The 14,667-nt window shown below is 48.6% G+C and overlaps 1 protein-coding gene across 1 annotated transcript; it reads left to right on the top strand.

Annotated features, from left to right (window-relative positions):
• Positions 1–392: 392 nt before the first annotated feature.
• ADRA1B (adrenoceptor alpha 1B) lies at positions 393–12,059 on the top strand. The gene is made up of 2 exons (XM_082291221.1): positions 393–1,641; positions 11,276–12,059. The coding sequence occupies exons 1-2, from the start codon at positions 675–677 to the stop codon at positions 11,734–11,736; spliced, it is 1,428 nt and encodes a 475-aa protein (XP_082147347.1). The 5' UTR covers positions 393–674; the 3' UTR covers positions 11,737–12,059.
• Positions 12,060–14,667: the final 2,608 nt, after the last annotated feature.

Raw genomic sequence — 14,667 nt, 5'->3', positions numbered from 1 at the left:
CACGGCGGAGCCTCCCACCTCCCCCGGCCGCGCAGGGACCCGGGGCCATCCCTCTGTCCCTCTGTCCCCCTGTCCCTCTGTCCCTCTGTCCCTCTGTTCCCCGCTCCCTCTGTCCCTCTGTCCCTCTGTCCCTCTGTCCCCCGCTCCCTCTGTCCCTCTGTCCCTCTGTCCCTCTGTTCCCCGCTCCCTCTGTCCCTCTGTCCCTCTGTCCCTCTGTCCCCCGCTCCCTCTGTCCCCCTGTCCCTCTGTCCCCCGGTCCCTCTGTCCCTCTGTCCCCCTGTCCCTCTGTCCCTCTGTCCCTCTGTCCCCCGGTCCCTCCGCCTCCGGCGCGGCCGCTCCGGGCACAGCGCTGAGCCCGCCCCGCGTGTCAGGCACGGCAGCAGCGCAGCTCCCCCGGCTCCGGGCAGGATTCCTGCTGCTGCTGCTGCTGCTGCTGCTTCCAGCGGCTCCGCATGGGAAATGAAGGAACCTGGAGCAGCCGCGTGTTGGTGACTCCGGCTGCCCCGGGCTGCCCGGGACCCCGGGCTGGGCAGGTTCCCCGAGCTGGGGCTGCGGCTCTCCGGGGACATGAATTCTCCTCCTGTCACTGCCCGGGGCTCTGCAACCACTTCGCGGGTCCAGAGATGACTTTGAGCTGACTCGGCGAGGGACACAACGCCAGCTGGCTATGGAGGATGATTTTTAAGATGAATACCCACCTTGATGATAAATCCAACACATCAATACCGGGATATTTCAAAGGCTCTGCACTAAATTATGGCAATTTTTCTGCAAACAACTCCAACGAGACCGGAAGCAACCTGGATTCACCTGCCTTGGCCACCAGCAGGGCGATCATTGTGGGGCTGATCCTCGGTGCCTTTATTCTCTTCGCTATCATAGGAAATATCCTGGTAATTCTCTCAGTGGCTTGCAACAGACATTTAAGAATCCCTACGAACTATTTCATCATTAACCTGGCCATAGCAGACCTGCTGCTGAGTTTCACTGTCCTGCCGTTCTCTGCCACGCTGGAGGTGCTTGGCTACTGGGCTTTGGGGAGGATTTTCTGTGACATCTGGGCAGCAGTGGATGTGCTGTGCTGCACAGCCTCGATTTTGAGCCTGTGTGCGATTTCCATAGACAGGTACATCGGGGTGCGTTACTCCCTGCAGTACCCCACGCTGGTCACGAGGAGAAGGGCGATTTTGGCTCTCCTGGGTGTCTGGGTCCTGTCCATGGTGATTTCCATCGGGCCTCTGCTGGGCTGGAAGGAGCCGGCCCCGCAGGACGACAGGGAGTGCCGGATCACCGAGGAGCCCTTCTATGCTCTCTTCTCCTCCCTGGGCTCCTTTTACATCCCTCTAATCGTCATCCTCGTGATGTACTGCCGGGTCTACATCGTGGCCAAAAGGACTACCAGGAACCTGGAAGCTGGGGTGATGAAAGAAATGTCCAATTCCAAGGAGCTGACCTTACGGATTCATTACAAGCACGAGGACACGCTAAACAACACCAAATCCAAGGGTCACAATCCCAGGAACTCCTTAGCTTTCAAACTTTTAAAATTCTCCAGAGAAAAGAAGGCGGCCAAGACGTTGGGAATTGTGGTTGGCATGTTTATCCTGTGCTGGCTCCCCTTCTTCATTGTGCTACCACTGGGTGAGTTGGGAACCAGGGATTGCGAGGGCAGCGGTCGGGGTGGGTTTGTTGGATCCTACAGGAATCTCATGGAAAGGGATCAGATGGATGAGAAGGAGATCCTGTTGGGAGAGCTGCAGTGAGCAGATGAAAGGAAGGGAGTGAAAGGAAGGGAACTCCTGATGTGCAAAGAGTCACACTGGAACTTTGGGAAGTGTGCAGCTGCACAAAGCTGCTCACCTGGAGTCCTCGGGGCCTGTGTCACCCCAGGGGACAATGTCTCCAGGGTTCATATCTTAAATCCCCCTTTATGATGTTCATTTGAATTGAATTAGGTGATTTTTAATTAGAAACATTGCCATAGGATGCTTTACCCCAAATCCTAGATAAGACCAGAGAGCTGCAACACTGCAGTGTTGGGGGTTCAGCTCACTGCCCCAGGTTTGGGATATAACACTGTAGGATTTTGGCATTATTAGGTGCCTTAACTGGAAATGAACTTAGTTAATTGTGAGGGACAAAACTCCCCTGAGCTTTGGGAGGCGGAGTAAGTTCTAGTTTTGAGTTCAGATGTTACTGAACAAATCCTAAAAGCAAAGACACGGAGATCCCACAGATCCCCAAAGGAAGGTGCTCGTTGGTGTCAGGTCTCGGTTCAGGCGTTTTGGACACTGCCATGGGACCTTTTGGCAGCCACTTCATTCACTTTCAACTTTAAAATATTGCTGAAGCATTGATGTAGCCTTAACACATTGCTCAGTGTCCCCAAAGCTGTGTGAAATGTGCTTGGATTGTTTTTAATATCAGCACTACCTCTGAAGGGGAGTATCTCAAGATATTCAATTACCGAGCTCTCGGAAATATCTGTCCAAAATTCATTTCTCTGAGACAATCTGGCAGCCTAATTATGGAAAGAGGTGGAGAAAGAAAAGGGAGAAAAAGCCTTTATTAATGTTCTGTGTTTTTGTTTACTTAGTTACCCAACCAAAACATTTCTGATTGAGTGGTAAGCGAATATTTTTAGAGATTGTTCAAGAAAACTAAACTGAGTTCAGCAGCCTGGTCCTGGTGAAGTGTTATAAAACTGTAATTTCCATGTAATATCATTTAGAGTAGAATCTTTACTGCTTCAGCTGCTGCAGGGCAACTTTGTCATCTCTAACTTATTATACTGCATTTTAAAACCTTTATGACTCAAGACATTTCCACCATACAGAGCAGTACTAGATTTGTTGCCAGTAGGCTGTGATCCCCTGAAAAAGCAGAGTCCCTCCTTGATTTTGAATTATTGAAGGGAAAACGCAGCTGTGAACACAGCAGCTCATGTGTGTGGGTGGCAGGAGCCAGGGACTGACACCCTCACCCAGCACAGATGTGGAGAAGCCCAGCAAAAACACGGGCACAGGGCAGGAGCAAAGGGAGACACGAACTGGTTTCCTGGAGAAGTGTCAGCTTCCCTTTGAGAAGTTATTTCAAAGCTCCTGGGCTCTCTGGGAGGTTTAGTGAGTGGCTGTTAAACCACCTGAGGGAGGATTTATTGCTTGCCAGGATAGGATTTTTTTCTCCTGCACAAATTGTGCCGGGGCAGCAGTGGGGGACAGGCTGGAGCCTCCAGCACAGCACAGGGGCTGGCACAGGGGCTGGGGGCCAAACCCAGGGCTGGGGGCCAAACCCAGTGCTGGGGACCCCAGCCCACCCCAGCCCGGAGCTGTGACCCCAGGCCACCCCCCGGTGTGGGGACACTTGGCACTGCTGCAGGGATGAGCTCTCGGCAGTGCCCTGGGACAGCTGGAATCCTGTTCCTGTCAGAAACCCTCTGGCTAAAAAAGGGGGAGAGAGGGTATCCGTAGCATCCCATACAATATGCAAATGTGTTTCCACAGTAGGTATCTTCCCTTTGTTTTGCCGACTAGGAATAGGCTGGGTTTATTCCTTGTGCCTGATTTTTTTCTTTTTTAATTTAAGATCCAGCGCTGTCCAGCCCCCTGGATTTTTATCTCTGTGTAGCAATGCAGAGTCAATTAAAGATGTCAGGCGTGACTCAAGCATTGCTCATGAGAACAGGTGGGAAAAGTCCTTTTCCTGATGTGCACAGTGCAGCTGTTCTCAACTGCAGCAGAGGGGAAAGCAGTGGAGAAAGAATTCCTAAAGAGCTGTGAACTGCACTCTTCATACCAGGAATCTTTTCCTTTGTGTTTTGAAGACATAAAATTCAGTGAAATGCTATTAAAAGCCCTTTAAAGAGCATCCAGTGGGATGAAATCGATTTCTGGGATAGGCAAACTGTAGAATCCAAAAGGTGCTGATGTTTTCCAAGCTCTCCATTAGTTCCTGGGCTGTCCAGCTGAGATACCTCCCATTCCTGCTAGGACAGGCTTCTTCCTCAGCTTCTCCTCCTCACACCTCCTGTTTGCCCCAGTAACCCAAATCACACCCTCACATCTGCATCATTGCTATTTCTATTTCTATTTCTATTTCTATTTCTATTTCTATTTCTATTTCTCTGCTCCCTGTTTCCCTCAGTAGTTCCATGACTCTGCAGGAGGGTGTTGGCAGAGAAGCTCTGGAATTCTGTGGATCCAGCCACAAAACATTTGCCAAGCTGGTAAATGTTATCTCTGCAGCACCACAGCCCCAGGTCTGAACAAACCTCCTTAGATGTAGCGGAGTTTCCTTGGTGTTCTCAGCAATTCCATGAGTTTCCCCGGCAAAATTATTTTTCTTCTTCCAGCCTGGCATTTCAATTTATTCCACAGCTCCCTGTTTGATATTCCAGGCACAAGGTTATTCCATCAGGTGGCAGCTATGCCCTGGGAACAGCTGTGGTGCTGAAAGCAGGCAGATTGCTTAGAAAAATGAAAAGAAGTTGTATCAACGTTTCCAGAGCAAAAATCCCAAGGCAAGCTCTGTATCCAGTGCAGACTGGAATTCCAGCCCTGACACCACAGGCACTGAGCAGCAGTAAATCCTCAGCACCAGGAATTACCCCAGTCAGGCCTGGAGCACTGAGCTGTGCTGTCTTCAGCACCTGAGGATGCAGAACTGGGAGTGAGAAATTTCTCATGTGAGAAATTGGGGTATTGGATGTTCTTTCCAGCCAACAGTGGAGCCACAGAACATCCTGGCTGCACACATTTATAGAAGCTCCCTGGCTGAGCAAAGTCATCCTGCCACTCAAAATTATTTGTGATTCAACATAAGAAATAAACTAAAGACATACATGTCTTTGAGACAACTTCTTGGGCCATAAATTCAGTGACTCAGCTTTGAGGAGTAAATATCTTGGTTTTTTAAAATAAATGTTTCTTTTCGTCCCTTTCATACAAATTCTTCTTTAGGCAGCAGGACTACATTAAATATTCATTGCTGATAGATGATGAGTAAAAGAGATTCTTTTTATTTAAAGGCCAGAGCCCTGCAGAGCTAAGGTAACACTCATTGAAACTCCCTCCTTCAAACAATGTTGGGTTCAATTTTGTGCCAATGCCTTTGTTTAAAAAGTGAATGCAAAATGAAGGATTGTATAAGGAGAGGTTTAGTGTCACTCCTGTAAACTGAGATATCAGAGCAGCCTTCCCAGACTTCTCCCAGACATTCCCAGGGGGAAAACTCGCCAGGCACTTAACCAGGGCACTTCCCCAGCCTGCTGCAGAATTCCAGTGGAGATCAGAGCAGTATTCACTGCTCAGTTCGGAGCCTAATTTCCCCTGCTCCCACAAATCCTGGAGTCCATCCACTGAAGAGAAACAAAACTCTTGGACTGGCAGTGGGAGCAGGTCCCAAGAGCTCCAGCATGAAGATGGACCTGGTGAGACTTTCATTATGGATTAAGCTTCTGGAACCTCTCTATAAAATAAGAAAAAATAGCATAACAAATTCTACACACTGTAGGTCAGCCAGCACAAAATCATTCTTAAAATAAAATGTTATTTAAGTACAGAATGTAGATTTATGTTACATCAGGCCAGCCTCTGAGAATACCAAATTAGGCCCCTTGGTTTCCATGGGAAACACTCCCAGGCTTTAGGTCTGGTGCTGGCAGTGCCACTGAGCTCTGCTCTCTGCGGGGCTTTAGGCCTGGCTTATCTTCACCTCATCTGCCTCCTCTTCCCCTCCCTGGCCAGTCCAGCTCTCTAGAACTGATGACCTCGAGTTAATAATTGTAAAGAATTCAGATAAATTAATGAGATGTGGCAATCTAGCAGGTCAATCCTTGTGCAAAGTTCAGTTGACAGGAGACAGCAGGAACTGGACAATTAAACATCCTGAGGGCATTCACTGAGCAGCACAGAGTGTTTTGGCACGTGGGGAGCACCAGATTATTTTGGGATGATTCATTTTCCTACTGAAACAGCCTCCCTTAAGCCCTGGTTTAAGCCTTTGCTTTGCAAAGGATATCAGTTACCAGTCACTCACTGACTTCTGGGGTTTAGAACAGACACGTTATCAAAGTAGGGAAAACTGCACAAATTCCTGGGTAATTCCTCTGCAGGCTTTGGGTTTGTTTGTCAGAGGAACAAAGGGAAATCCTACAGTGGACACTGTTACAGAACCAGATACACAAAGCGATGCAGAAAAATGTACAACGAAATCAAGCAGTGTTGACTCTTCAGCCCCAGGGATGGCAGCAGCTCCTGTGTCAGGTGGCCAGAGAGATCCAAGGAAAAAACGTTCAGGACTGAGCCACTGGGCAGTGAGAGGGAATCTCAAAGGCAGGAGAGAAGGGAGAATTTCAGAGGAAATGCTGATTTTAGCAGGGCACTTGGACAGGAGATCCTTGTGCCAGAGGGGTTTGCAAACACCTGAGAAGCTCTCGGGTCGGTGTCGTGGGGACAGCACTGAGTAAAGTCACACCAATCCAGGTGGTCCTAAAGCACCGAGGCCAGAGCTCAGGGTCTCAGGTGCTTTGGGTGAAATGCCAGGAACAAAGAGCCAGGGAGGTTTTTCCTGTCTTTACTAAAACACTCCTGCATGACCCACGGCAAGGCTGAGAGCTGTTCTGATGGGCTTCCAGGTGGGCCCTAGAAACTGGAAGGCAGTAACCACCCACCTCTGAGGGCCAAGAGAGAAAACCTACCCTGGGAATTCATCCAGTACCTCTGTAACGGTGTAGCTGGAGCTATTTGCTACCAGCCATGGCCAAGACAGGTTGGCTCAGCTGTCAGGCAGGAGCAAGGAGGAGAGAAAACACCAGAGCATGTTCAGTAATTGCAGATATCTAAGTACAATAAATGAAATGTCAACAGCCTCAGATTAGCTTTTCTAGACCCCCTTAATCAGCTAATCCTTTGCAAAACAAGGATAATCTTGGCTCGTGGGCTGTCTAGTCAGGAGCTGCTGGAGCCTGTGACTCTTTTGCACTAAATAATAACAACAAGAATGCTGTGTCTCTGTCCCTATGCGCTGTCAGCTTTAGAGACTGAACAAGATTCTGACCAAAACTGATCTTGGTTTTATCACGTTTGTGTGAGGGCAGCACAGTTTAAACAGATGAGCTCTCCCAGTGGTGTAAGTCACAAAGCTGATCTGGGCTGGGAGGTGGTGTCCAGGGCAGTCATTCTGTGATTAAATACAAGGCACTGTCCCTTCAGAAATCAAATGTAGCTGCTGTGCCTTGCAACTGCTTGTAATGCAGGGAGGTGTAGCAGCTCTGGGCTTTAGGAAAAGATCTGATCCCTGTCTGTACCTCCTTTAAGCCCTGGTTTTATTTTGGCCACTCCTGATAAGTTTCTATTTTTGGAGCCTTTCAAAAGCTCTCAAATTTGAATCATTGTGAATGAAGTTCATGCTGTTCTCATAGCAGTGATTTGTTCATCTGAAATATGAGGCAGTTGCTGTAGGTTGTCGTGCCTGGGACATAAATGCCTCACAACCAGGACACTTCGGAGCTCTGAGCAGCCTGGGATAGTGGAAGGTGTCCCTGCCCATGGCAGAGGGTGGCACTGGATGAGCTTTAAGGTTCCTTTAAACCAAAGCATTCCATGATTCCATGATATTAATAATGTACCTGTCACTACACTGGACAATGACAACTGCAACCCCACCAGATTTGTACCTTACTTGGTTACTTATCATTTATCCAGTTTTCCTTTCATTTTCCTTATTGAAATTTATTCCGCTTATTTTGGATGCTCTCCCTATTTCTCAAGATCTTTTTTCACTGTTTTCCAGCTGTTTCCCCTGTTATCCTAACCCTCTTCTCCAGCAGCCCCGCAGTGCCTCCCAGTTTGACCAAGCCTTAGTTTTATAACCACCCTCTGCACTTCATCATCTACTGTTTGTAAACATCTACTGTTTGGAGGTTTTTTTCCTACATTAAATAAGTCCAGGGGAATGTAAACAAACACTGGATGCTGGAAGGGAAGAAATCAGGAGCTTTAGAAATCCAATTAGCTCTAAAACCTTGGCATGCTGGCTTGGCTGAGCCCGTGGTGAGAAGGGCTGCAGAAAGCTTAAACGAAAGGCAGCCACATCCTTTCAGCACATTCTAAACTCACAACAGCTCTGCTCAGGGGCAGATTATTGCTCCTGCAGGGAGGATTCTACTGGCTGTGCACACAGTGGATGTAACTCAGCTGGAACAGCAGCAGCTTCCAGGAGTTGTGGCTCCTGCAGGAATCACAGCGGGAACACCGAGGTTCCCAGCCTGGAAAGTCTCGTGCTGGTCACAGCACAAATCTGATCAATCACTTTGGCCAGGGAAAGTTCCATCACAAAGCAGATTCCTTGCACAGCAGTGGTCATTTCTGCACAGGCTGACTCCTGGGGGACAGATGGAGTTGGGGGTTGATGCTGGTGACGTTCCCAGCTTTCCCTGTCTCAGAACTCAGCTGTTGTGATTTGGTGTTTTGCAACACTTTCCCTCACCAGAGCGATTTTTAAAACCTTGGGATTTTCTCTTGAAAAGCTCAGATTTAACTCCAGTCAGGATGGCTCCAATCTGCCCCAAAATGAAGACTGGCCCTTGGATTGCCTTCCACAGGTACCTTTACCTGACTCTAAACTTGCAATCACTAATTACCAATTCTCTATTTGTATTTCATGGTGTGCAAACAAGAAGGTTTTGAAACATTTCATTTTCAACCTGTCCTCAATAGAGAGCAGGAGTTTACATTTTGTGGCTCTTTAATCTCCACACAATGACAAAGCCATGCAGTGGATCTCCAGTTTCCCATCCGGAATATCCAGTGGCACTCAGAAAAGCCCTTATGTGACTCTGTTGTACCCTTGTATTGCAATAAATCCAGACGTTGGATTTGTTCCAGGAAACTGGAAAACAACTCCACACTCCCTGCTAGGTGTGTTTTCATCTAAGCCAAACTGGATTTGGATGATTATGAAATGCAATTCCTTTGTAAGGTACAGAAAACAGCACCTGACAGCCCCAAATTCGTCCATAGTGACTTTTTGTCCTTAAATCCAGGGAATTCACAGTACTCCTCCCCAGATATTATCTAATCTAAGTAACAAATTCTGAGCAGAACTGATCATTCCATGAGTAATTTATTACACTTAATTGATATCAAACCCACAATGCATTAAAAATGAATGTTTAATTAAAACCTCCTTCGGTGAAGAGTTTTCCTTCATTAAGAGTACAATGATTAAGCCATTCCAGATTTCCTGCTGCCCACCTTGATATTTTAAGGACTCTTCCCAGGTCCACTAAAGTCCTTATGAGCCTTTACAAAGGGTTCCAAGGACTTCCTTGACTCCAGTGGACTCTGAATTTTAATGTCCCAGTGGCGCTCTGCCTCCATATTTTGCAGAATATGTGAGGAGAATTAAAATTGTTTCCCACAGTGTTCCCTAATTTCATTGAGGAGACTTGACTTTCTCTGTAATGAAGCATTTGTTATAAAGAACCAGTCAAACCCTAAATGAAATTAGTTCTTCCTAAATAAAATACTTCTTAATTCCTTTCCATGACATTTGCTCTTGCTCAGTGTATCTCTAAGCTCAACAGCTCCATCAAGCCTGGGGACTGTGGGAGAAAACTGATCAAGTTGATTTTCTGAATTATTTCCTGTTCTCCATTTGTGCTGTTTGAGAATCTCACTGGTGTCAGCGGTGCAGTGAGAGGGAGGATTGTGGTGCTGTGACTCATAAATCACAGAGTTAGTGCTGAGAAATAAAAGTGAGCAGACAATACACATCCCCTTGGAGCGAGGCTGCTCAACGTGGAACACCAGGAGAGCAATCACTTGGAGTAGGGAAATCCCTCTGGCCACCCCGCCACGAATAAATCACTGAGGAGAGAACCACATGCAAATTTTCCAGGCATTTTGAAGAGCAATTTAAATCAGCACAGGGCAATATTTAATCTCTTTATCAGGCTGCAGTGGGGGAAGTGATTGGAGATTAGAGCAGGAAATATCAGTCTGGTGTTCAGAGTGTGTCCAGGAGGCTTTGCTTTAGCATTTTATCGAGGTATCAAAACAGCCCACACTTGTTCACTCCTGACAGGTTAAAATCTGGGATGTGGAGCCACAGGACCCTTCCTGGAGGCAGCAGCAGCCCAGAGCTGGCCCCACACACGATGTGCTGGCACCCCAGAGTTGTCACCCAGGAGCAGAGGAAGTGCTCTTGCATAGTTTTGAGGCCCCAGGCACGACCTCTGCGTTGCTGTGAGATGGGAACGGTGCCCAGAATCACATCCCGCCCCTCCACGGCGTCCTGACAGCCACCACTGACTCAGCTGCTTTCACAGCCCAGCACACCCAAAACCACTGCAGAGGAAAAGCCAGGCTGGAGTGTCGCCTTCCATTTGAAAAACTCACCAAATCTAACTCCAGTTCTTGTCAGAGGAATTCTCTCCTGAATCCCCACTCCTTGGTTACTTGAGCCAGACACAGAGGTGTTTTCCCAGATGGATAACTGATCCAGCTCAATGCCTGTTTGCCATAAATATCCTATACATTCTTTTCTCCAGCCTCATTTGCTAAATTTATCTGCTCAATTACCACTAAAAGCACAGGAAGTGGATTCCCCAGTGTGAGCTTTTCGTTTGGGCAGCCTCATCAGGGAAATTGTTTGGTTGGGAAGGGAAGGGAAGGGGAAGTACTCACAAAATAACCTCTTGGTTTGGGTTACACCATTTTTATGAATGCCTGAGACAAGGGAAGTTCCACAATTCACTTCAGGTTTTGGGAGGTTTGTACTCTCTCAATAATCTGGATAAATGGAGGGGTGTTCAGCAGCTGCCAGAGGATGCATTAGAAGTTATAAGGTGCATCTGGAAATGCTCTTTTTGAGGGGCCTGGGAACATTTTTCTTCAAAAATGACCTTTGAAAGCTCTTTGAAGAAGATGCAGCCTTATTCCTTGTGTGCCTCATGCAACAGCCTGGGCAAGGGAGGTTTGTCTGTCCCTGGGATCAGGAGATGTTCCTGCACCAGGTGTGGACCTATAAACACAAGAAATGCTTCTTATTTTTTCATCCTACATCAATGATGTGCTCCTTTAACTTTGTGATGGGAAACACTTCTTTTAGCTTTAAAAATAACAGTTTAGTACCAAAAGACCAACACTGAAAGCAACATGCATAAAGGAGTTTTAAAACACAGATTCTGAGAGCGATCTAATGAACGTGTTCCCTTCCTAAAGGCAGACAAACCCCTTATCTCAGATATTCTCTGCTTGTTTCCCCTGGACAGGATCCCTGTTTTCAGCTCTGAAGCCCCCTGAAACGATCTTCAAGGTGATTTTTTGGCTTGGCTACTTCAACAGCTGCTTGAATCCCATCATCTACCCCTGCTCCAGCAAAGAGTTCAAGAGGGCTTTTATCCAGATCCTGAGATGCCAGTGCCACCGGCGCAAGCAGCTGGGCTGGTGGCCCTACAGCTACAGAAACTGGAACCGCTGCTCCTTCGAACACGCCAGGAAAGATTCCCTGGAAGACAGCGGGAGCTTCCTGAGCGGCAGCCAGAGGACTTTATCCTCGGCATCCCCCAGCCCCGGCTACGTGAGCAGGATCAGCCACCCGCAGCTGGAGCTGTGCACGCTGCAGGAGCAGCGGCAGTGCCGCTTCTTCACCTTCCAGCTGCCGCCCGAGCGCAACGGGCACGGCCCCGCCGCGGGCCGGGGCGCTGCGGATGCGCCCAGGGGCTCTCCCTGAACGGCAGCGCTGCCTGGAGGGCGAACTCCCCGCTGGAACGAGCGGACCCCCACCGCCCCGTGCCCTCTGCGCGCTGCCCTGCCTCCCACCGGGCCCGGGGGAAGCGATGGACCCGTGCACGGTTCTCGGGAGAGCTCGGGAAGGGAGCAGGGAGGAACAGGCAGCTTCATGGCACAGCAGTGCCCAGGAGCAGGGACTGCCCGTATTCCCGGTTAATTCCCAGAGAAACTACTGAAGCGTGAGCAGAGGGCAGGGAAGGAGCTGCACGCGCCCAGGGAAGGGCACAAGGGATGGCTCAGCTGTGTGGGAGAGCTGTGGGACAGCCAGACACCTGTATGGAGAGAGGGGGTAAAGGGGGTGGGGGGTGGCCAGCTGTGCCAGGGTGGGGAGGGAAGGATGGATGGATGGATGGAGGGATGGATGGATGGATGGATGATGGATGGATGGATGGATGGATGGATGGATGGATGGATGGATGATGGATGGATGGAGGGATGGATGGATGGATGGATGGATGGATGGAGGATGGATGGATGGAGGATGGAGGATGGATGAATGGATGGATGGATGGATGGATGGATGGATGGATGGATGGATGGATGATGGATGGATGGATGGAGGGATGGATGGATGGATGGATGGATGATGGATGGATGGATGGATGGATGATGGATGGATGGATGGATGGATGGATGATGGATGGATGGATGGATGGATGGATGGATGGATGGATGGAGGATGGATGGCTGAGGGGGGCAGTGAAGAATGCAGTGAGGTCATTCCTCTCCAGGTTGCCCCTGGCTTTGCCCACAATTCCCAATTGTTCCGTACGTCACTGTACACTCGCACTTTAGGGATGGAAAACAATGATTAAAGTAATTTCTCAACAATTGAAACGCTTGCCCCTGTTACTGCAGGGCTGGAATTCAGCCAAGGTCCCTCATCAGGATTTCCACTTTAAAATAAAATGCTCTTGGCCACTAAATTTGCCTTTGTGGCTCCTGCGATGCAGTCGCTTCCCTCATCACCAACACACGTAACTCTTCCATCAGGAATTAGTTTGAGGAGTTCGTTCACCAGGATCTCTTTGAAAGTTTGAAAATTCCAGCAGTGGTGAGAGCTCAGAATCTCCATTTCAGCATACCAGTGGGTGTCCTGCAGACATCCAGGCTTCCAGAGGATCTGATTTCTAAAAACAACACTCCTAAATCACTCCAAATAGGTCCCAAAAGAGCAGTGAGCGCTGGAGACCCAAACCCCAGCCCCTGGTTCCTTGAGCACACTTCAGAAACAGCTCTGCCTGTTTAGAGGCTTTTCTTTTGCCTCTCAGATGAGAAGAGTCAAACAACACCAGCTTCACCTCCAGTCACAGCTTCAACACAGGTACAGGCAATAAAGATTCTATAAGATGGGAAAAAACTCCACATGGATCTGAAGGAGGGACTACAAAAATTACAGAGTCTGATGTGCCACCTTAAAAATATGAAACTTGTGCAAAGCCACCTGACTTCTCCAGGTGACATCTATTCTAAATATCTTCATTTTTCCTGCTGGAGTCTTTTACAACCTCCACCAGGCAAAGCCAGCCCAAGGGTGGCTGCACAAATCACCCTCTTCCCTTTGTTAGTCCTTCATTTGATGCACTGTTTTCCTTTAAAGGAAAAACTATTTGGGCCAGGGCACGATCATAAGGCCTTGTGGGACAAGCCCATTTTTTAGTACAGCCAGAATTAATTTGCCAAGCAGAACATGCAGTGGCAGTGGCACACGGTGGTGCCTTTGTTATGCTCATTAACAGACTTTCTGATGCACCCACTTGGTGGGCATTAGATTTGCCTCTAAAGAGGAGTTGCTGCCATTCAGCACCAAAACCAGGGAATTTCAGCACATAAAACAGGGAATTTCCCCAGGTTAAGCTGCTGTGTGGAGCTTAATCCCTGAGGAGGGGTATGTCCAGAGCCATCAGTGGAGAGGCACAGCTGGAATGGCTCAGGGAGCTTTGTCACAGCCCAGCTGTACAGAAATTAAACCCATTAGGCTTCAGTGCACTCAGCTATGACAAAAGTGCTGCTTATCTGTCAGAAGAGTTATGGTAAAATCAATCCAGCTGAACGAGGCTGGAGCTGGAGAGCATCCTGCATCCTTTGCTCTTTGGAAATGCAGCTTCCCATTATCTTCACAAATGTGACGGGGAGAGGAGAGGACGTTGGTATTGTAAAGTACAGTTCCAGTCTGGAAAATGTCAAAGCAGCAACTTTCTATTCAGCAGAAGAGCTCTGGGCTCTCAGCTTCTGTGCTTGACTTCCACCTCAGACAAATGAGCAGAAAATTGCCCGGCACAGGAGATAATCACAGCAGTTATGGGATGGAATTATCGCTGTGCTAACACCCAGTGTTGTTTATTCCACACACTAACCAGCTCATCCCCAGGGGGATACACTGGATTCTGGTTTGATACACTCCACGGGAGATTTGCTCACCTTCTTCCCAGCCTCTGGCAGTCTCTGGCTCCCACATTCCAGAGGGCAGGACACAGAGCATGGGGACGGTGCTTCGCACAAACACCACCTGCGCCTGGAGAGGTCAGAAAGAAGCACTGCAGGATATGGACACACACATTTATCACACTGGGTTTATGTTCAGTGGAACCCAGAAGCGTTCCCACCAACTGTGATTTCTTGGAGATGGAAAGGTTGCCATTCCATCATCAGATTTAATGATCCCGGGACCACCTGTTCGTCTGATTGGGCTGGAACTAAACTGAGGGCATAAACCAAGTGTCCCTGTGGAGAAAAGCAAGGCTGTGATGTCGATTTATGTCACCGGGACAGGGACAGATCCCCCTGCACCCCTCTGCTCTCCTGCCTGGGTTAAAGCAGAAAACTACATTACATTTTTACTCTGTTGTCATCTATGGCTTGGCTTTTCCCT

This window comes from Coloeus monedula, assembly GCF_965178545.1.
Source record: "Coloeus monedula genome assembly, chromosome: 15".
In the NCBI taxonomy this organism is placed as follows: domain Eukaryota; kingdom Metazoa; phylum Chordata; class Aves; order Passeriformes; family Corvidae; genus Coloeus; species Coloeus monedula.
This window is presented reverse-complemented; position numbering and strand designations above follow the sequence as displayed.